General features: G+C 35.7%; 2 protein-coding genes across 2 annotated transcripts; both read right to left on the reverse strand.

Moving 5' to 3' along the window:
• Positions 1–1,809: 1,809 nt before the first annotated feature.
• Positions 1,810–3,137, reverse strand: LOC105115910 (uncharacterized). The gene is made up of 4 exons (XM_011012984.1): positions 2,840–3,137; positions 2,555–2,759; positions 2,144–2,417; positions 1,810–1,899 (listed from the first exon to the last, which is right to left on the reverse strand). The coding sequence occupies exons 1-4, from the start codon at positions 2,877–2,879 to the stop codon at positions 1,810–1,812; spliced, it is 609 nt and encodes a 202-aa protein (XP_011011286.1). The 5' UTR covers positions 2,880–3,137.
• A 384-nt stretch (positions 3,138–3,521) lies between these two features.
• On the reverse strand, positions 3,522–5,626 carry LOC105115911 (uncharacterized). The gene is made up of 3 exons (XM_011012985.1): positions 5,531–5,626; positions 3,942–4,377; positions 3,522–3,814 (listed from the first exon to the last, which is right to left on the reverse strand). The coding sequence occupies exons 1-3, from the start codon at positions 5,624–5,626 to the stop codon at positions 3,522–3,524; spliced, it is 825 nt and encodes a 274-aa protein (XP_011011287.1).
• Between the last annotated feature and the right edge of the window lie 18,191 nt (positions 5,627–23,817).

Raw genomic sequence — 23,817 nt, forward strand, 5'->3', positions numbered from 1 at the left:
GGAGAAGGTGACAGAACCTCCACATCCAAGGAGGTCACGAGACATCAAGTGCTTCAAGTGCTTAGGACATGGGCACATTGCTTCAGAATGTCCAAATAAAAGGGTAATGATATTGCATGGGGATCATGGAGCAACATATCTTGTAGCTCTAATCTTAATACATGTTTAGACTTAACTTCATTGTGTTGTTCAATGTTAGAGCTAACTAGTGGAATAATTTCCTCTTTTGTTGCTGATTTAATTACTTTCCTTCTTAAGTTTGAAAAAGCATTAAGTAGTCCTCCCCAATGTGACTTGTTTTCTTTGCTAGGATAAAGAAAAAATTTTGACTTATCAAGGTATACTCTGACTTGTTTTCTTTGCTAGGATAAAGAACAAATTTTGACTTATCAAGGTATACATGACCTTATGGCATCTTTCTAATACTTCTAGCCTAGCTAATTAGTTTTTGTTGGGTGGGGGTTCTGATCAGTACTTAAAAGTGTTTTTTATCGACGTTTTGTATCATCATTTTGCCCTTGACGTACCAATAACTCCCTAACTAAAACATATTTTATAATAACATATCTTATAATATAAGATACCTTTATTTTATGGTAAATATTGATCTTAAATGCAAGCTTATCACATAAATGAAAGGATTGATTGATGAGTTTAAATAATAAAATTAAAAGGAGAAAGAGATGGCCAAAGTTGGATCATATCTGGAGTTGTAGATCTCGGATTTAGGTCTACTTTATATGGTTGGAAAGGTAAGACATAAACCTATAACTTGTTTTAATAAGGCTGTTTTCGAGTCCAAATTGTAGCAACAACAAAGAAATCTGAATCTGTCCTGCAGCCCAGACACTGTTCAGTGTTCAACCCATATCTTGAGTTCAAGAAGTCCAAATAACCTCAATTGTTTTCTTCTAGAAAGTTAAGATAATTTCCTACAATTTCATGTGGAGGCCTTATTCAAATTCTGATGTTATCAACGATATTTTATTTAGACAAGAGAAAATAAGGATTGTCACCAAATCAAGAGTTGGTCAACCACTTATCAATAAGTCATTAAATCAATAGTTTCCAATTTTGGCCTATAAAAGAAAGCATATGCCATACATTTAAGCATCTTAGTTTCCAGATCAAGATTGCTTTCTCTCTTTGTATTTTTGTAATGCTTAAGTTTTGTTTTCATAAATATTTTGTTTATACCTTTCAATTCCTTTCCGTTCTTAGTTAACTTTTATCTTATTTATGTTCTTATGTTGTTTATTTATGTTTCTATCTTTCATTACGTTTAACTAATTTTATTATGTCAAGGTGAAAAGGTTACACTAATGGTGTAAGAATAAGTATAGTGTAAACTTAACATGGACTTTAATGTTTGATACTAACATGTTTTGCATTTGTTATCTTGTTCACTTTTTAATACCTTGCTTGTTAAATGACTAATCTACATTTATGTTGTATAACATTTGGTACAACAAATGCTTGGCAGTTTCATAGCACATACTGTATGGTATGATACCTGACAACATTTACAAGTATTAACATAATTTGAATAAGATAACTAATGTAATAATGTTAACAATTTATAATCTGATTTGAACCTTCATTATGTGTGGATTCCATTTGAATAATAAGAATTTATACTATACTTGTTTGAAATATCATTAGTGGATCCTATAACCTTGATATTTATTATTCTCATTTTTTAATTCTCATATTGTTCTTCCATCTCAAAGTTTTCATCAACTTTTTCTTATTTTTCTTTTTTTTTTTCTATTATTATTATTAGTAGTAGTACTACTACAACCAAGGTTGTCAATTCCGTTTCAGCAGATGTTTCGTTTTTTCAATTGAAACGAAATGTTTCAGTTTCGGAGCATTTCGATATGCCGTTTCAGGGTTGTACTATTCATATATATATTCAATAAATATAATTCAAATTCAAGATAAATTATGCATTACAAAGTATAAACACAATGTCAAGCAACATAATTTTAAAATTTAAAATATTCCTAAATAGTCAAGATTAAATATAACTTTAATTTAAAGTTTTAAAGTAATTCAACTTAAACAAAATACCAAAATATTATGAAAGTAAAATGTTTTAACACAAAATAAACATAAATCAAACATCATCTCCATCATTAACATAAAAATAAGGATCTTGATCTTGTGGTGGTATATAGGAAAAGTCATCAGCTAGACATTCCAATAGTTGATCATTTCCACCAAGCTCAATATTCTCTTCATCAAAACATGTCTCTTCATCCTCTAAAGTCAAAGTAGTCCAAGGTGCTTCTATAGTCTCCCAACTTATATCATCTCCATCAAGAAGGCTAGGTTCTTCACAAATCCATTCATTCAATAGGTCAATGTTATCGAGGCTAATGGGATCTAAAGCATCCCTTGTTTTGCTCAAATTCCTACAAAAAACAACATAAATATAAACCACATATATATTAGTGATAAATTTAATTTTAAAAAATTAATATCATTATTAATAAAAATAGTAATAATCATTTTCAATATTATTATTAATATGATAATATCAATATTTTACCTTTGTTGAATCCTCAAATTATAATTAACAAGTACTAAATCACTCAATCTTTTGTGCTCTAGCCTATTGCGCCTTTTAGAATGAATGAATTCAAATATACTCCAATTTCTTTCACACCCAGTTGCACCGCAACATTGACTAAGAATTCGAATTGCAAACTTTTGAAGTTCTTGAGTATCATTGCCAAATTGCTCCCACCATGCAACTAGATAAGACAAAAGTTTAATAAATTAGATATTATAAATACAAAACAATATTATATTTTTAAAAACATAATGTTATTACCTGGATTTAACTTTTCTCTTTGACGAATAGCTAGGAGCATGCCAAAATCACCAGTTGCTTTCTTATACTCCTCAAGTTGGCCACTAATTACATCTTGAGTGTCACAATCAGGGACCGATCTAGTAATTGTGCTAAGCAAACCTCGAGTAACCTCCTTTTGTTTTGAAAAAGAAGGCCTAAAATAGATTCCAGGATTAAGAAATCAACCTGCTGCATGTAATGGACTATGAAGTTGCTTATCCCATCTAGCATCAATTACCCGAATATATGGTCCATATTGAGAAACTCTATTTTGCAACCTTGTCTTGATGGCTTCTTTTGCTTCATCCATTGCCTCATATAAATAACCCATTGCTGGTTTTTCTTAACTATCTGCTAACCGAAGAACTCACACTAAAGGCTCACTAGCTTTGACTATATGTTCACATCGAGGCCAAAAGTCTTTATCTTGTAAAATTATGGTTGTTATTTCCTTTCTAACTTTACTTTTACCATGACTTGATTCTACCCATGTCATGCAAGTAAACATTTGTCGAAGCTCTTTCTTAAACTTAAGCAAACATTGGATGCTTAAAAAATGGGTAGCAAAACCTTGTAATGCTAGGACGACATATATCATTTCCATTAGTAAAGTCTTTCCTCATCAAAGCTAAAACCCATGCATGATTATATATAAATTTGGTTATGTTTCTAACATCAAATCAATGCAATGGGCAGCATAAGGAGACCAAAAGAAAGTGCCATACCTTTGTTGTAAAGCCTTCCCAGCAGCCTTGAATGCAGACTCATTATCACTAACAAATTGGATAATATTTTCCTGCCCCATTTCTTTGACAATTTCATCAAACATTTCAAGTAATGTCTCTGTATCTTTTCGAAGACCCGAAGTGTCAACTAACTTCAAGAAAATGGTACCTCTTGGAGAATAAGCAAGAAAATTCACAACTGGTACATTCCTTCTATTTGACCACCCATCTGCCATAATGGAGCATCCATAAAGTTTTCCAATCAGCCTTGATTTCAAAGAGATATTCATGGACACCATGAACTACATCTTTTAAAAGTGGTCCCCTTAAATCATGATATGATGGTCCTTTAAAACCATGTCCCATTGATGCTATGGCGTCTATTATTGGTCGATAATAGTATGATTTAGCACCATTAAACGGTACATTAACATTATACCACCATCTTGCTATGACCTTCCTTGTATTATGTTCCTTCTCTTTAGAAGCCATTGCACTTTTAATGCTAGGTTGTGAATTTGGGGTATTTCGTGGAACGAATAAAGTCGTCTTTTTCCTATTTGCACTTGTGCCTTGCATTGTCAATCTCTTATTTGCTTGTGAACCGATATCACTTAAAGTAGGATTTGTACTATCACCCTCTTTGACTTCATTATTGGAAAGTGATTGAGAATTTCTAATATCAATTCTAAGTCTCTTTCTTTTCTCTTTCTCCATTGTCAAGTCCTCTATCAATTGCTTCATTTGCCATTTCACATCTGGAGGGACCTTTTTACAAGCTTCAACTTGGCCCTTAATACCAGCAAGGTGATTGTTGTGCCGTGAATGATTCAAAAATCGACAACAATGAATCTGACGAAAATGGATGAAGGATGGGTCTGGTTGTATTGTCTTTCTTTTGGTGTTTAGGCTAGATTATAGTATTTTTAAGGTAAATAAAAATGGAGGATAAACTAGAGTGATACTTTGATAAGTCGATCTGGACGCCACAAAGATCAATCTAGGATTTTGACGCCACACTCTTTGTGATTGAAGAGTGATAAATACTTTGATAAGTCGATCTGGATGCCACAAAGATCAATCTAGGATTTTGACGTCACACTCTTTGTGATTGAAGAGTGATAAGTCAGGTAGGGTTCTTCACAAATCAATTTGGAAGAATAACTCTTAATTCTCGGAATTAAGTTCAAATATTGGCCAAAAGTTGTTTATTACATATTCAGATGCCATATTTATAATGGAACATCCCTCCACACTTAGGAAAATTCAACATGACAACAATTAAGCCCAAAAATTGGACTTTGACAAAGTAACTAGACAAATTAAACTAGCACACATTTTATGACTTTAATTGAAACATAAACAGACTGAATTTAAAATGGCTATAACTTCTTGCACAAAAGTCCAATGCAATCATGGTTGGACAATCTGGAAAGATCACGTTCTGAACTTGAAATCCACCTAGATTAGCCTTGTTTTCACATGCAATGGATAACTTCAAATTTGGGTTCAAATTTATCTACTGTTCTGACATAAACAACATCAATTCCTTAACTTATTTGCATTATCAACCCAAATTCAAGTAGCCCAGCATCAGAAAAACCATTAAGGGCTCTTCCCATCTTTAAGCTCCAATTGTAGGCAAATAAGCACCCTTGAACCAATTTGAAACTGATTGCTAATTTTTAACTCCGACGCAGCTTCAATCATTCTAATTTGACTCGTCAAGGTCCTTTGTAGTTGTTTTGCTCTCGCTCTTGTCATTGGACCATCTGAATCCTCTTGCATATTTGATTTACCTTTACGAGATGGATTATCATTCCCATGATGCACATCATCAGCCCCGGGTTGATAATGATTTGTCCTCAAATCATAATCGTCGTCACCTTTACAAGATGGATTATCATTCCCATGATGCACATCAGTGATATTGGAAATTCTTTACACCAACAACCACTTGCCCATGAGCCCATGCTGGATCATCTGATCTTGCTGGAGCTGAAGCCATTGAAGAACCACCACTTGATGAGTTTTCAGCCATATAATTTGATCTGAAAAAAATAAAACATAATTAATTTTAGCTATTTCAATTTACATCAACGTGATTTTTAAAGTAAAATGGATGGTAATAATACCAATAACTTAAAATGAAAAAAAATATCATTTCTCAAGATCCATGTTGATTTACAAATATTATTTGTAAACTTCACACTTTAAATTTATTATTTGATACATTTGGTTTCATATAATATAATAATCATGTATCCTTCCTTATAATTAATCTGATCATGGCCACACTTTAAATTTATTATTTGATATATTCGGTTTCATATAATAATTATGTATCCTTCCTTATAATTACTTATAATTAATCCGGCCATGGTCACACTTTAAATTTATTATTTGATACATTCGGTTTCATATAATAATTATGTATCCTTCCTTATAATTACTTATAATTAATCCGGCCATGGTCACACTTTAAATTTATTATTTGATACATTCGGTTTCATATAATAATTATGTATCCTTCCTTATAATTACTTATAATTAATTCGGTCATGGTCACACTTTAAATTTATTATTTGATACATTCGGTTTCATATAATAATTATGTATCCTTCCTTATAATTAATCCGGCCATGGTCAAGTTATATTATTAACTACACCTAACAACCTAGCAATTAATTCGGTTATTTGGTTTGTATAGGCTTGTGCATATAATATAGATCAAACTTCAAAGTAGGATTCAATTTCAGATAAAGCTTTAAAGTTCAAACTTGCTAGCCATGCCCGGTGAAGTAATAAAATGATAAATACAATACAAAGTTACAACTTACAAACCCAACAGTAAGATTATATACAAAGAAAAAGATTACATGGGTTTTCCATTTTAGAATTAAATTAGATACAGAAAAAGACCAAATTAAATAAAAAATTTGGTATTAAGTTAGGAGGGGTATCTAGTTAGTTTGAACTTTGAATATATGCTTAATATCAAACTTTGTACCCTAGTTATAAAAACACAAAAGCTTATAGCCAAAGACTTGAAAATCCGAATATAACTTGTTTTTAGGAGTTTAACGCAGAAACATGATGGTTTGCAAATATAGTCTTACTATAGACCTAATTAATAGAGATTATTAAATTATTTAGGATCCACCATCAAAGTTATTCTTGACCTTATTGATGTGCATCATGGGAATGATAATCCATCTTGTAAAGGTAAATTGAATATGCAAGAGGATTCAGATGGTCCAATGACAAGAGCAAGAGCGAAACAACTACAAAGGACCTTGACGAGTCAAATTGGAATGATTGAAGCTGCGTTGGAGTTAAAAATTAGCAATCAGTTTCAAATTGGTTCAAGGGTGCTTATTTGCCTACAATTGGAGCTTAAAGATGGGAAGAGCTCTTAATGGTTCTTTTGATGCTGGGCTACTTGAATTTGGGTTGGTAATGCAAATAAGTTAAGGAATTGATGTTGTTTACGTCAGAACAGTAGATAAATTTGAACCCGAATTTGAAGTCATCCATTGCATGTGAAAACAAGACTAATCTAGGTGGATTTCAAGTTCAGAACGTGATCTTTCCAGATTGTCCAACTATGATTGCATTAGACTTTTGTGCAAGAAGTTATAGCCATTTTAAATTCGGTCTGTTTATGTTTCAATTAAAGTCAGAAAATGTGTGCTAGTTTAATTTGTCTGCTTACTTTGTCAAAGTCCAATTTTTAGGCTTGATTTCTGTCATGTTGAATTTTCCTAAGTGTGGAGGGATGTTTCATTATAAATATGGCATCAGAATATGTAATAAAAAACTTTTAGCCAAGATTTGAACTTAATTCCGAGAATTAAGAGTTATTCTTCCAAATTGATTTGTGAAGAACCCTACCTGACTTATCACTCTTCAATCACAAAGAGTGTGGCGTCAAAATCCTAGATTGATCTTTGTGGCGTCCAGATCGACTTATCAAAGTATCACTCTAGTTTATCCTCCATTTTTATTTACCTTAAAAATACTATAATCTAGCCTAAACACCAAAAGAAATACAATACAACCGTCATCCTTCATCCATTTTCGTTAGATTCATTGTTGTCGATTTTTGAATCATTCACGACACAACACTTATTCTATAATCTTATTGTATAGATTCGTTGAACAATTCATTCAAAGAAGTTGGTTTTCTATGCTAAAATATTTTTCTGATGGCATATCCTTCTTTTTTATCTAAAATCATATTTCACACCACCCAAGTCCTAAATAATGGATTCATTGTAGTAAGCCATCTCTTAATTTGATTTATTAAAAAAGAAATTAACATAGAAATCAAAGCCATTTATCATAAAAGACAATTTTCTAAGGTGTTTTGTCCTTTGAATTTATGGCAAGCCTGAGACTATTAATGTTCCACGGTTCCAGCAATATAATTTAACAGAACTAAGTTCATGCATTTTTCATTTCCAATTTAAACTTGAAGAGAAAAAATATTGCACCTGTTGTGTCGTGAATGATTCAAAAATCGGCAACAATGAATCTGACGAAAATGGATGAAGGATGAGTCTGGTTGTATTGTCTTTCTTCTGGTGTTTAGGCTAGATTATAGTATTTTTAAGGTAAATAAAAATGGAGGATAAACTAGAGTGATACTTTGATAAGTCGATCTGGACGCCACAAAGATCAATCTAGGATTTTGACGCCACACTCTTTGTGATTGAAGAGTGATAAGTCAGGTAGGGTTCTTCACAAATCAATTTGGAAGAATAACTCTTAATTCTCGGAATTAAGTTCAAATATTGGCCAAAAGTTGTTTATTACATATTCTGATGCCATATTTATAATGGAACATCCCTCCACACTTAGGAAAATTCAACATGACAGAAATCAAGCCCAAAACTTGGACTTTGACAAAGTAACCAGACAAATTACACTAGCACACATTTTCTGACTTTAATTGAAACATAAACAGACCGAATTTAAAATGGCTATAACTTCTTGCACAAAAGTCCAATGCAATCATGGTTGGACAATCTGGAAAGATCACGTTCTGAACTTGAAATCCACCTAGATTAGTCTTGTTTTCACATGCAATGGATGACTTCAAATTCGAGTTCAAATTTATCTACTGTTCTGATGTAAACAGCATCAATTTCTTAACTTATTTGCATTATCAACCCAAATTCAAGTAGTCCAGCATCAAAAGAACCATTAAGAGCTCTTCCCATCTTTAAGCTCCAATTGTAGGCAAATAAGCACCCTTGAACCAATTTGAAACTGATTGCCAAATTTTAACTCCGACGCAGCTTCAATCATTCCAATCTGAATCGTCAAGGTCCTTTGTAGTTGTTTCGCTCTCGCTCTTGTCATTGGACCATCTGAATCCTCTTGCATATTTGATTTACCTTTACGAGATGGATTATCATTCCCATGATGCACATCATCAGCCCCGGGTTGATAATGATTTGTCCTCAAATCATAATCGTCGTCATCATCCAAGTATGGAGTCAAGTCTTTCACATTAAAAGTAGCTGATACATTGTAATCACCAGGAAGATCTACCTTATACGCATTATCATTCACCTTCTCTATAATCCGAAATGGACCATCAGCTCTTGGCATCAACTTGGACTTGCGTTTGCTTGGAAATCTGCCCTTACTAAGATGAATCCAAACAAGATCACCAGGTTCAAACCTAACCATTTTCCGCCCCTTGTTAGCTTGTTTAGCATACTTTGTTGTTTTCTCCTCAATATGTAATCGAACCTGCTCATGTAGTTTCTTCATCAATTCTGCCTTGCTAATTGCATCCATAGATGTCCTCTCATCAATTGGAATATGAACAAGATCAATAGGAACACAAGGATTAAAGCCATACACGACCTCAAATGGTGAAAATTTTGTAGCCCCATGCACACTACGATTATATGCAAACTCCACAATAGGCAAACAAGTATCCCAACTCTTCAAATTCTTATGTATAACAGCTCGTAACAAAGAAGATAAAGTTCGGTTTACTACCTCAGTTTGTCCATCAGTTTGTGGATGACATGCCGTACTGAAAAGTAACTTCGTTCCTAGCTTCCTCCAAAGAGTCTTCCAAAAGTAGCTTAAGAACTTTGTATCACGATCAGAGACAATGCTTTTAGGAACTCCATGCAAACGAACAATCTCTTGAAAGAACAAATCAGCTACATGTACAGCATCGTTAGTTTTGTTGCAAGGAATGAAATGGGACATTTTGGAGAATCGATCAACCACAACCATTATTGAATCCTTTCCACGCTGTGTTCTCGGTAACCCCAGTACGAAGTCCATGCTAACATCCATCCACGGTTGCTCTGGAATAGGCAACGGCATATACAGCCCATATGCATTCTCTTTACCCTTAGCTTTCTTGCAAATAGCACATCTCTCAATCACCTTGTGCACATCCCGTAACATGCTAGGCCAAAAGAAATGTTCTTTCAGCAACTCATAAGTCTTCTTCTCCCCAAAATGACCACTAAGACCACCACCATGAGCCTCTCGCACAAGCAACTCCCGTAATGAACCTGAAGGAATACACATTCTGCCCATTTTGAACAAGTAACCTTCATGCATAAAGAACCCATCACAAGCTCCCTTTGCACATTCGGTAACCACATTAGCAAAGTAGGAATCATTAGCGTATTGATCCTTCACTTGTTCAAAACCCATCAACCTTGCATTCAACATAGAGATCAGTGCATATCTCCTAGAAAGAGCATCAGCAACCACATTAACTTGCCCTTTCTTGTACTTTATGACATAAGGAAATGACTCCATAAACTCCACCCATTTAGCATGTCTTCGATTCAGCTTGCTTTGCCCCTTAAGATACTTCAAGGATTCATGATCAGTATGAATAACGAATTCTTTTGGCACCAAGTAGTGCTGCCATACCTCCAGAGCCCGAATCAAAGCATAGAACTCCTTGTCGTAAATAGAGTAGTTCAAACGTGCTCCATTTAACTTTTCACTGAAGAATGCAATCGGCCTCTTTTCTTGCATCAAAACAGCCCCAATTCCAACTCCGGAAGCATCACACTCTATTTCAAATGTTTTAGCAAAGTCTGGAAGTGCTAAAACTGGAGCAGTACACAACTTTTCTTTAATTAGCTCAAAAGCTTTCTGAGCATCTGCACTCCATCTAAACTCGTTTCCTTTTTTCAAGCATTCTGTCATAGGAGCAACAATAGAGCTGAAATCTTTCACAAATCGCCTGTAGAAAGAAGCTAAACCATGAAAACTCCTCACATCAGCTATACTAGCAGGTTTTGGCCAATCCCGAATTGCCTCAATTTTCTCCTCATCAACCTTAACTCCCTTGCTAGAGATAATATATCCAAGAAACACGACACTTTCTTTACAGAAGTAACACTTTGTGAGTTTCCCATACAACTTAGAATCTCGCAAAGTTTCAAACACAACTCTAAGATGCTTCACATGATCATCAAAGGTCTTGCTATACACTAGGATATCGTCAAAATATACTACAACAAACAGCCCAATATACTTCCTCAAAACATGATTCATAAGCCTCATAAATGTACTAGGCGCATTAGATAACCCAAACGGCATTACCATCCATTCATATAACCCCTGTTTAGTTTTAAATGCTGTTTTCCATTCATCTCCCTCTTTCATTCTAATTTGGTGATAACCACTCTTCAAATCGACTTTAGAAAACAATGCAGCACCATGCAACTCATCAAGCAAATCATCAAGTCTGGGTATAGGAAATCGATACTTAACTGTTATTTTGTTGATAGCACGGCTGTCCATACACATCCTCATGGTACCATCTTTCTTTGGTACAAGCAAAGTAGGTACGGAACATGGACTAAGTGATTCTCGAACATAGCCCTTCTCTACAAGCTCACCAACCTGCCTTTGAATCTCTTTTGCTTCCGCTGGATTACATCTGTATGCTGGTCTATTAGGAAGTGAAGCTCCCGGCACCAAATCAATTTGATGCTCAATTCCACGAATAGGCGGTAACCCTTTAGGTAATTCATTTGGAAACACATCTTTAAATTCTTCTAGCAATTCCTTAATCTGTGCTGGTAAGTCCAGTCCTTCTACTTGTAGCAATTGCTTTGCCCAGATCATGAAAACAACCCCCGTCGAAGCTAATGCCTGTTTGATATCGCCTTTTTTGGCTAACAACAGCCCCTTACGTGATTGCACCTCCTTTTGTTGGCTTCGTAACTGATCCTCTCTAATTTGTTGAGAACTCAATGGTAACAAGTTCACCTTCTTTCCATTCAGCATGAAAGAATAAGTGTTCTTTCGTCCATTGTAGGTCACATCCTTATCAAACTGCCATGGACGACCCAGTAACAAATGGCTAGCTGACATCGGCGCAACGTCACACAAAACTTCGTCATGATAGGTTTTAATGGAAAAGGGCACAAGAACTTGCTTTGTCACCCGAATCTCCCCATTCTCATTCAGCCATCGCAAACTATACGGTCTGGGATGTGGAATGGTAGTTAAGCCCAATTTCTCCACCAAGGTAGTTGACGCAACATTAGTGCAACTTCCATTATCAATGATCATCCCACACACCTTATCTCGAATCTGACATCGAGTATGAAAGATGTTCTCACGTTGCTCAGCACTAACATCAACTTGTGCATTTAGAACCCGTTGCACAACCAACAAATCTCCCTTCACTGGTTCGAAATCCTCTTCCTGTTCCATTTGTGCCTCATCTTCATCTTCAGTTTCAGCCTCATCTCCACTGATCAGCTCTCCATGATCCCCATGCAATATCATTACCCTTTTATTTGGACATTCTGAAGCAATGTGCCCATGTCCTAAGCACTTGAAGCACTTGATGTCTCGTGACCTCCTTGGATGTGGAGGTTCTGTCACCTTCTCCTTTCCCTTTAAAGAATCAGAACTGGTATTCCCCTTGCTGACCTCCACCTTCTCATCTCGTTTAGGTGTGCTCCATGTTCGAGTAGGCGTAGATCTGTCCCTTGTCGTACTTGACGTAGTTACACTTGTTCGGACACCTCCTCGTTTCTGCTGCCTCTCTACGCGACTTGCAAGCTTTATAACATCCTCAAGGAAGATGTACGGTTGCAATTCAACCACATTAGCTATATCCTTCCTTAACCCTCCAAGAAATCTAGCTATTGTTTGTTCTTGGGGTTCCATCAATTCACATCGAATCTGTAGCAACTCAAACTCTTTCACATACTCTTCCACGCTTAAAGATCTTTGTCGCAAAGTCTGAAGTCTGATGTATAGCTCTTGTTTATAGTAATCAGGAACAAATCTCTTCTTCATCACTCTTTTCATAGTTGCCCACGTTCTAATCTCCTCTTCTCCATCCCTTCTCCTCTGAATCTTTAAGTTTTCCCACCATAAAAGAGCATAATCTGTAAACTCAAGTGCTGCCACCTTGCACTTCCTTTCTTCAGAATATTCATACCATTCGAACACCTTTTCAACCTTCTGAATCCATTCCAAGTATTCCTCAGGTGAACTACTTCCTCGAAACGGTGGAATCTTAAGTTTGAGACCACTAGGAGGATTATTATTCTGTCTTCTTGGTCTGCCCCTGTCGTCGGCCTCATCATCCCCATTTGGATCTCCATCAGCTTCTACAAAATCATTTCGTGGCACCCTAAGTGCTTGCCTCTGCTGGGGTTGCAAATTATTTCTTTGCATCATTTGCATAAGGGTATGCAACTGTTCACGAATTCCAGTCATTTCATCCCGAATCTCAGCATGAGATCGTTGTAAGCCCATAACCTGTGCCTGTTCTAAACTTAACCCTCTTGGCAAATCTTCTTTATCTCCAGCCATAACTAAGTTTATCAATTGCAATTCCAGCAAGCCTTTCTTCTGTTTCTAGCTCTTGCCTTAGATCGCAACTGATGCTCTGATACTAGATGTTGTGCCGTGAATGATTCAAAAATCGGCAACAATGAATCTGACGAAAATGGATGAAGGATGGGTCTGGTTGTATTGTCTTTCTTCTGGTGTTTAGGCTAGATTATAGTATTTTTTAAGGTAAATAAAAATGAAGGATAAACTAGAGTGATACTTTGATAAGTCGATCTGGACGCCACAAAGATCAATCTAGGATTTTGACGCCACACTCTTTGTGATTGAAGAGTGATAAGTCAGTGGGGTTCTTCACAAATCAATTTGGAAGAATAACTCTTAATTCTCGGAATTAAGTTCAAATATTGGCCAAAAGTTGTTTATTACATATTCTGATGCCATATTTATAATGGAACATCCCTCCACACTTAGGAAAATTCAACATGACAGAAATCAAGCCCAAAACTTGGACTTTGACAAAGTAACCAGACAAATTACACTAGCACACATTTTCTGACTTTAATTGAAACATAAACAGACCGAATTTAAAATGGCTATAACTTCTTGCACAAAAGTCCAATGCAATCATGGTTGGACAATCTGGAAAGATCACGTTCTGAACTTGAAATCCACCTAGATTAGTCTTGTTTTCACATGCAATGGATGACTTCAAATTCGGGTTCAAATTTATCTACTGTTCTGACGTAAACAGCATCAATTTCTTAACTTATTTGCATTATCAACCCAAATTCAAGTAGTCCAGCATCAAAAGAACCATTAAGGGCTCTTCCCATCTTTAAGCTCCAATTGTAGGCAAATAAGCACCCTTGAACCAATTTGAAACTGATTGCCAAATTTTAACTCCGACGCAGCTTCAATCATTCCAATCTGACTCGTCAAGGTCCTTTGTAGTTGTTTCGCTCTCGCTCTTGTCATTGGACCATCTGAATCCTCTTGAATATTTGATTTACCTTTACGAGATGGATTATCATTCCCATGATGCACATCAATTTATCCTGTGGATTTTATTGTCTTGGACACAACTTGTTGAAACATGTAATTCATTTTCTACTATTTTAGAACATCCATTTCTTACAACTTGCAATGCATTGATTAATTGTAACAATGGACTGATGAAGTTATTTTTTGAAAGCATGACATTGGAGATGAATATTTTTAACATTTGCAAACAACCTAGAGATGATAATGATTTAGTTTATAATCAACTGGAGATTACTTTGAGTAAAATTGAGTTTGATGAATCTGAAAATATGCAAATAATTTATTCTTAGAAAAAAAATCACAAATGAAAAAGGCACCAAAAAATATTGTTGCAGATCTTTTATCAAAAGTGACAACAGATTCGACACCCGACATCACGCCAATCGATTATTACTTTCCTAACGAATCCTTACTTTCTCTTAGTTCAATGCCTTGGTTTGCTAAAAATATCAATTTTATTTTTTTAGGATTTTTGTCAGCTCACTAGAGTACCGAATACAAAAGAAAGTTTTTGAACGATGTGCAAAACTTTTATTGAGATGACCCACTCTTATTCACATATTGTCTTGATCAAATATTTCAAAGATACATTCCCAACAATGAGGTAAGTAGTGTCATTAAATTTTATTATTCTGAGGCATGTGAGAGTCAATTCTCATAAAAAACAACGATTGCTAAAATTTTATAAAATAGATTTTACTAGTCCACCATGTTCAAGGACTCACATGTTGACACGACTAAAAGTTTGATGTCTTCTCCCAAATGTAGGAGTGTCGAAGTAATAAATAACCCGGCAAGACCGGGATCGAACCATGGAGAGGTTAATTGTATAAATTATAGACGACAATAATACAACAAACAACAATAATAAAGAAAAAGAAGAAGAAGAGAGAGATGAAATATTAATGTAAGGATTAAACAATGATAATAATAAATATCAAGGTCAGAGGTTCTGCTAATGATATGTCAAACATGTATAGTATTGATTAGTACTTAAAAGTGCATTTTTATCAAGGTTTTATATCATCATTTTGCACTTAAAGTATCAATAACTCGTTAACTAAAGCATGTTTTATAATAATATATCTAATAATATAAGATACCTTTAATTTATGGTAAATATTTATTTTAAATGCAGGCCTATCACATAAATGAAAGGATTGAATGATGAATTTAAGAACTGAAATTGAAAGGATAAAGAGATGGCCAAACTTAGAAAATAGATGTCAGCGCAATCCAAACCGGAACACTGTTCGGTAATTGGGTCATATTTAGAGCTATAGATCTCAGATTTAGGTCTACTTTATATGGATGGAAAGGTAAGACATATGCCTACAACTTTCATATGGAACCCAAGATCTAAAAAGGCCATTTTCAAGTCCAAATTATAGAAACAACAAATAAGCCCGAATCTGTCCTCCAGCCCGAGCACTCTTCAGTATTTTAGCCATATCTAGAGTTCTAGAAGCCGAAATAAGCTGAATTGTTTATACAAGAAAGCTGAGACAATTGTCTACAACTTTCATGTTTTCATGTGGCTCCAATTTTGATGTTATCAATGACGTTTTGGGCAGACAAGAGAAGATAAGGATTGTCACCAAGTCAAGAGTTGGCCACCCACTCATCAATTAGTCATCAAATCAATAGTTCCCCATTTTGGCCTATAAAAGGAGGCATTTGCCATGTATTTAGGCATCTTGGTTTCCAGATCAAGATCATACTCTTGCTTTCTTTCTTTGTATTTCTTTTAATGTTTATGCTGTGCTTTCATTAATATCAAGTTTATGCCTTTCATTTCCTTTCATTTACTTAGCTAACTTTTATCTTATTTATGTTCTTATTTTGTTTATTTATTTTTCTTTCTTTCATTATGTCTAGCTAAGTTTATTATGTCAAGGTGAAAAGGTTACACTAATAGTGTAAGAATAAGTATAGTGTAAACTCAATATGGACTTTAATGTTTGATACTAACATGTTTTGTATTTGTTATCTTTTTTTTTTTGGTAAGTTGACGTATATATTAAAGGAAAACGATACAAAGATTATAAGGGGCATACCCCAAATTTACAATGAGAACAAAAACGTAAAACAACAGATGGCTACATGCTAGCCACTGAACTGAAAACTCAAGACCTAACTTGATTCGTTAGGGAAACCAATACAACCAGCTAAATATCAAATGAAGAATCTATGTTATTAACCCTCCATGCTCATTGGATTCTTTTATTTTCATCTGTTGGTAGAACGTTCCTCATCAAATCAAGCTTATCACGGATGATACATTCGATTTGATGAAAGACCAAATTCTGAGTTCTAGATATTCCAGCAAAGGTCCTTGCATTCCTTTCTTGCCAGATATGATACACTGTAGCTGCAAAACTGAGTTTACGAGAAAAATTGACGAAACTTTTGCCATGCCAAGTGACAGTGGCCCATCGAATCCATTCATCCCATCCTTTTGTCATTCTTGGAATGTTGCATCTGTCACAAACATCCCACCAGATCGCTTTAGTATAGGAGCATTCAAAGAACAAGTGGTTGTGATCTTCGTAGTTGCGGAGACAGAGTGAGCATCTATTCGGACCATGTATACCAAATCGATGAAGTATATCTTGAGTTGTGAGTTTCTGTTGGACAGCCACCCATAGAAGAAACGAATGTCTTGGAACAGCATTCTTGAACCACACAATGTCATGCCATTCGACCATCGTATGATGAAATCTTAGTTGTTCCCAAGCTATTTTGATCGGGAATCTGTGATTTGGTGAATCCAGCCAAACAATCTCATCATTTTGCCCTATCATAGGATTAGAATTGGAAGGAATAGCTTCTACAATGGGGTGTCATCCAATAGCGTGAGTGGTAGGAATTTTCCATTCTGAGTTATGAATCAGCATATTCACCTTCGCGTTCTTTTCCATACCTGAATCATAGATGAATCTGTCGTCGTAAGAATCTACGAGCGGGCTGTGAGGATGCCAATTGTCAAACCATAGAGAAGTTGTCCTGCCATCCCCTATGATGTACTTCATCTTCGGCCATGCTAAGGATCTGAGCTTTAGAATCTTTCTCCATGCCCAAGAGCAATTCTGTGGCGTCTTGATTGTCCAGAAATTCCTATCTCGCAACAGATTACATCTTATCCAAGTAGACCAGATTGAGCCATCTGAGTCATTGCATAGGTTCCAAATGTGTTTCAACAAAGCAATCTTGTTCCATTCTGTTATCCTCTTTATTCCTAGCCCCCCCTCCTTTTTTGGAAGACATACCTGATCCCAAGCCACTTTAGACCCAGTAGTTCTCATATCTGAACCTGACCAAAGAAAGGATCTCATAATTTGCTCCACACTTTTTATGACTTGCCCAGGTAAGAGGAAGAGAGATGCCCAATAGACCTGGATGGAAAATAAAACTGAATTAATCAGTTGTACTCGTCCTGCATACGAGAGTGTTCTACAAGTCCAATGTCGAACTTTAGAGGTGATTCGATCCACGAGACCCTTACAATAAACAACCTTTAGTCTGGACGAGATAAGAGGCACTCCCAAATATTTCATAGGGAGCTCCCCCTCTACAAATCCAAGAACATGAATAATCTCTTCGGCTTTGACGATAGAAGCGTAGTTACGTACAGCATCCCTTTCTCACATGCACAAAGTTGGATTCCCATGTGTTGTATGGAGAGCCTGTTGAGCCTTATCCATTTCATCTTTCGCATCTTTGACTCTATCTGAAATGTTGGAGAAGTGAGTCATATTGAAAAGTTTCAATTCCCGTTTTAGTTTTCTTAGCTTGCAACACAGCTGATACATTGGACAACCCCCCGAATTGTGTTCCCATACTTTCCTCACAAAGGGCATGAACTCGTCATGGTCCATCCACATATCAAAGAATCTGAATGGTTTCTTTATATTCTGATAATCACCAGTAACCTTTACCACCATAGGAGAATGGTCTGACATACCCGATTGACAAGCACTCTATCTAGTTTCCGCATAATCAGATTCTCAGGACATTGATTCGACCAAGTATAATGCAGGCCTGAATATCGAAGATCATCCACTTTCGCTTCTTGAATACATGTTTCCAATCTGTCCATATGACCAGCCCACGAAGTAGACCCTCCTAACCTGTCTGATTGGTAGCGGATAGCATTAAAGTCGCCCATAAGAATCCATGGGCTGGACTCTCATCCATCACTACGACTCACTATATCAGACCATAATGCCTCACGTAAGGAAGCGTTATTGTCTCCGTATATAATTGAAGCATTGAAACAGATATTGGTAGCTAATATAGTGACACAAACATGAATAGCCTGGTCTGACATTCCGAGGACATCAACCTTCACCACATTAGCATTCCAACAAACCCAAATACGACCACGACAAGAGAAATCATAATTATACAAGAAGGACCAATTACGCAGAAGAAGTTGAGAAACATTATATTTATTCTCGTCTCTAACCCGAGTTTCAACCAAACCGAAAAGAGTCATCCTCTCTTGATGGATGAGCTGACGCAATGCTGAATGCTTTATGGGATCATTCAAACCTCTTACATTCCAACATCCAATAATCATAAGAAAATAGAGAGGAGTACAAACAGCAACACAAAGATTACCTCGACGTGCCCCCAGGCGAGGAGACAGATTTCTTATTCTTCTTTGAAGAGTTTTTCGAACCCTTTTTCTTTTTCTCTAGAGAGTCTCTAGCCTTAATAGCCAACTGATTAACAGTTTCCCTTTCGGTGGAATTCAGAGTTTGTGGGCTTGTCAGGATTGGTGACGTCAACTCCTTATCAGTTCGTTCCCCATCTGTATCACCTCCCATTGCGTCAATATCTACATTCAGCTCATGACTATTAACGAAAAGAACCTGGTTCACGGTCGCACAATCAGATGTATTGGAGATGGCTAAACTTTGATCTGAAGCAGTACTTGTACCCCCCTGCTCCTGCTTCATGTCTCCTTGTGAACTCTTCAAAACAAAAGGAGATGTAGGATTTTCATCTTCATAACAATCAGCATTGTTCACATCTGATGCAGCCTTCTCATTGATATTACAATCAGAAATATTTGTACCAGATGTCGAACAACCATTCTCATTACAGTTACGCACTTTAGATGCCAAAGGGCCATTCTCACCACTCACAAAACCCTTATTTCGTTTAGCAACTACTTGCCATTGAAACTGATTCTGCTGTTTATCCGCAGATTTAGAGGTCGCAGCTCCTAGTTTCCTCTTACCCTCTGCCTCCATTGTAAGATTTGCACCGTTATTAGTAGCACATATCGCTGTCGTGTGTCCAAAGACATTACAATTATTGCACTTCGATGGTATCCATTCGTAATCAGCTGAAATTGTTATGAATAACCCATTTGGACAGCGAAGGTCGTATTCCTTAACCAGTGTCTTCGTAGCATCAATCTCAACACAAACTCTTGCGTAGCTAAGCCTTTGACGCAACAATGTAGTCTGATCAGCATGAAGAGGAACCCCAATAGCACTCGCTACACAACTCAACCCCTTAATAGTCCAATACTCAAGAGGAACATTATACAGCCTAACCCATACCGGAACTTTGACCAAATCACCTTTCAAAAATTGCATGTTCGGTTGCCAACGTTTAAGCACCAAAGGTCTGCTTGCCATGTGCCATGGGGCTCTTTCCAGCACATTAGTGGCATGATCAACAGAATCAAAAGTGAATAGGAAGAAACCATTATCCGAAGATAAAACTTCTGATAGACCGTAGGAGCCCCAGATTCTTTTGGCAATAGAATTAACAACGGGATATGGTAATTTCTGACCCACAAAATGACCAACTAGGGTGGATTTCCAAAGTTCGCAGCCATCCTCAAACACATCAAGTGGAGGAGCTACTGTCACACGACCATCAGTCATAGCAGGGGGAGCAAAATGCAGATTACGAACTAGAGAAATACCAAGGTTCTTGGTACCCTCATTGTTATCAACATCAGAACCCTTCAAAGCATTTAAAAAATTCAATTTGGGGCGAAGATTTTGCTGGTCTTGTTGCTGAGACCCTACCTTCAACTCATCAACTTTAGAACCCAACACATGATTCATTTCTGAAACAACATTAGAAGCTTGGGAATTAGAGTGTTTCTTCTCTATGCTAGCTTCAGAATCAGCTTGATTAACATTAGTAAACTGAGAAATCCTCATCCCATGGCTGTTCAACATATCTTGTAGCTCTAATCTTAATATATGTCCGGACTTGACTTCATTGTGTTGTTCATTGTTAGAGGTAACCATTGGAACAGAATCCACAACAGAACATAAGGACATTATGGCAGCATACAAATACTAGAGATACCAAATTCTAAGAAGAGAAACTGAGTCTAAGACGTAACCTAAGCTCAGAAACAACAACAATGTAATCTCAGAAACAACAAGATTCAGATTTGTTCATGAAGGGAGAAGAGAATTACAGAATTACGAGGCCAGTATCTTCGAGATTATTGATTGGAAAGATGATCCGTGCGGTCAAGCTATAGAGTATATTCTAATGAACAACATACTAAAAAATGGTGACGATCCAACGGCGAACAAAGAAGATCAAGCTTCAACAAAACCCAATTCACTCTGCTGCAACTAAAAATGCAGAACAGTAGAAATATTACGAGATCAATATCTCCCACCTCGTTGATTGCAATGAAGATCCATTCGGTCAATGTTTCAAGAAGGCTGGAATGAACAACATAGTAAGAAATGAGGATGATCCAACGGTGGACGGAGTAGATCTAGCTCCGACAGTTTGATTTCTAATCTTTCTCTCTCTCCAGATCTCTCTCTCTCCAGATCTCTCTCTCTACTTTTCTTAAGCTTTTCTCCTCAACCCATGTAACAAGCATTGGGCCAATTGTTTTGTATTTGTTATCTTGTTCACTCTTTAATACTTTGCTTGTTAAATGACTAATCTTGATTTATATTGTATAACACTTGGTACAACAAATGCTTGGCACTTTCATAGCCCATACTATATGGTATAACCGCCACCTGAGCTATGAAAGGAACTTGATTTGTTAGTAACATAAGTTATAATCATGAATGCTTGACAAGCGATTAGCTACAACTTTCATGTTTGCAACTGGCTCCAATTTTGACGTTATCCATGACGTTTTGGGCAGACAAGAGAAGATAAGGATTGTCACCAAGTCAAAAGTTGGCCACCCACTTATCAATTAGTTATCAAATCAATAGTTCCTAATTTTGGCCTATAAAAGGAGGCATTTGCCATGCATTTAGGCATCTTGGTTTCCAGATCAAAATCATGCTCTTCCTTTCTCTCTTTGTATTTTTTGTAATGTTTATGCTTTGCTTTCATTAATATCAAGTTTATGCCTTTCATTTCCTTTCCTTTACTTAGTTAACTTTTATGTTGTTATTTTGTTTATCTATTTTGCTTTCTTTCATTATGTCTAGCTAAGTTAATTATGTCAAGGTGAAAAGGCTACACTAATGGTGTGAGAATAAGTATAATGTAAACTTAATATGGACTTTAATGTTTGATACTAACATGTTTTATATTTGTTCTCTTGTTCACTCTTTAATACTTTGCTTGTTGAATGACTAATCTTGATTTATGTTGTATAACACTTGGTACAACAAATGCTTGGCACATTCATAGCCCATACTGTATGGTATAACCGCCACCTGAGCTATGAAAGGAATTTGATTTGTTGTTTACATAAGTTATAATCATGAATGCTTGACGAGATTTACAAGTATTAGCATTAATTGAATAAGATGACTAATGTAATCATGTTAACAATCTATAATCTGATTGGAACCTCCTTTGTGTGTGGTTTCCAATTGACTAATAAGAGTTTATACTATACTTGTTTGACATACCATTAGTGGATCCTCTAACTGATTAGTACTTAAAAGTGCATTTTTATCATGGTTTTATATCATCATTTTGCACTTGAAGTATCAATAACTCCTTAACTAAAGCATGTTTTATAATAATATATCTAATAATATAAGATACCTTTAATTTGTGGTAAATGTTCATTTTAAATGCAGGCCTATCACATAAATGAAAGGATTGATTGATGACTTGAAGAACTTAAATTGCAAGGATAAAGAGATGGCCAAACTTAGAAAAGAGATGTCGGTGCAATCCAAACCGGAACACTGTTCGGTAATTGGGTCATATCTAGAGCTATATATCTCAGATTTAGGTCCAATTTATATGGATGGAAAGGTAAGACATAGGCCTACAACTTTCATATGGAGCCCAAGATCTAAAAAGGCCATTATCAAGTCCAAATTGTAGCAACAACAAAGAAGCCCGAATCTGTCTTCCAGCCCGAGCACTGTTCGGTATTTTGGCCATATCTGGAGTTCTAGAAGTCCAAATGAGCTGAATTTTTTACACAAGAAAGCTGAGACAATTGCCTACAACTTTCATGTTTGCACCTGGCTCCAGTTTTGACGTTATCAATGACGTTTTGGGCAGACAAGAGAAGATAAGGATTGTCACCAAGTCAAAAGTTGGCCACCCACTTATCAATTAGTCATCAAATCAATAGTTCCCACTTTTGGCCTATAAAAGGAGGCATTTGCCATGCATTTAGGCATCTTGGTTTCCAGATCAAGCTCATGCTCTTCCTTTCTCTCTTTGTATTTTTTGTAATGTTTATGCTTTGCTTTCATTAATATTAAGTTCATGCCTTTCATTTCCTTTCCTTTACTTAGTTAACTTTTATGTTCTTATTTTGTTTATTTGTTTTCCTTTCTTTCATTATGTCTAGCTAAGTTAATTATGTCAAGGTGAAAAGGTTACACTAATGGTGTAAGAATAAGTATATGTAAACTTAATATGGACTTTAATGTTTGATACTAACATGTTTTATATTTGTTATCTTGTTCACTCTTTAATACTTTGCTTGTTAAATGATTAATCTTGATTTATGTTGTATAACACTTGGTACAACAAATGCTTGGCACTTTCATAGCCCATAATGTATGGTATAACCGACACCGGAGCTATGAAAGGAACTTGATTTGTTGTTAACATAAGTTATAATGATGAATGCTTGACGAGATTTACAAGTATTAGCATTAATTGAATAAGATGACTAATGTAATCATGTTAACAATATATAATATGATTGGAACCTCCTTTGTGTGTGGTTTCCAATTCAATAATAAGAGTTTATACTATACTTGTTTGATATACCATTAGTCGAACCTCTAACCTTGACATTTGTTATTATTATTGCTTAATCCTTACATTAATATTTCATCTCTAAGTTCTCATCATCATCATTTTCTTCTTCTTCTCTTTCTTTCTTTATTATTATTATTATTATTATTACTACTACTACTACTACTA

The sequence above is a fragment of the Populus euphratica genome, unplaced genomic scaffold (genome assembly GCF_000495115.2).
Source record: "Populus euphratica unplaced genomic scaffold, PopEup_1.0 scaffold1069.1, whole genome shotgun sequence".
Classification (NCBI taxonomy): Eukaryota; Viridiplantae; Streptophyta; class Magnoliopsida; order Malpighiales; family Salicaceae; genus Populus; species Populus euphratica.

Excerpts from the sequence above, each read along its gene's own strand:
- LOC105115910 (XM_011012984.1), bottom strand. The coding sequence starts at position 2,879 with ATGCTCCTAGCTATTCGTCAAAGAGAAAAGTTAAATCCAG. Across the intron at positions 2,760-2,839 it reads AAGAGAAAAGTTAAATCCAG|TTGCATGGTGGGAGCAATTT; the intron begins GTAATAACATTA and ends TGTCTTATCTAG. Across the intron at positions 2,418-2,554 it reads AATTTGAGGATTCAACAAAG|GAATTTGAGCAAAACAAGGG; the intron begins GTAAAATATTGA and ends TGTTTTTTGTAG.
- LOC105115911 (XM_011012985.1), bottom strand. The coding sequence starts at position 5,626 with ATGGCTGAAAACTCATCAAGTGGTGGTTCTTCAATGGCTTCAGCTCCA. Across the intron at positions 4,378-5,530 it reads ATGGGCAAGTGGTTGTTGGT|GGCCAAGTTGAAGCTTGTAA; the intron begins GTAAAGAATTTC and ends GCTGGTATTAAG. Across the intron at positions 3,815-3,941 it reads CATAGCATCAATGGGACATG|ATGGGTGGTCAAATAGAAGG; the intron begins GTTTTAAAGGAC and ends CCATTATGGCAG.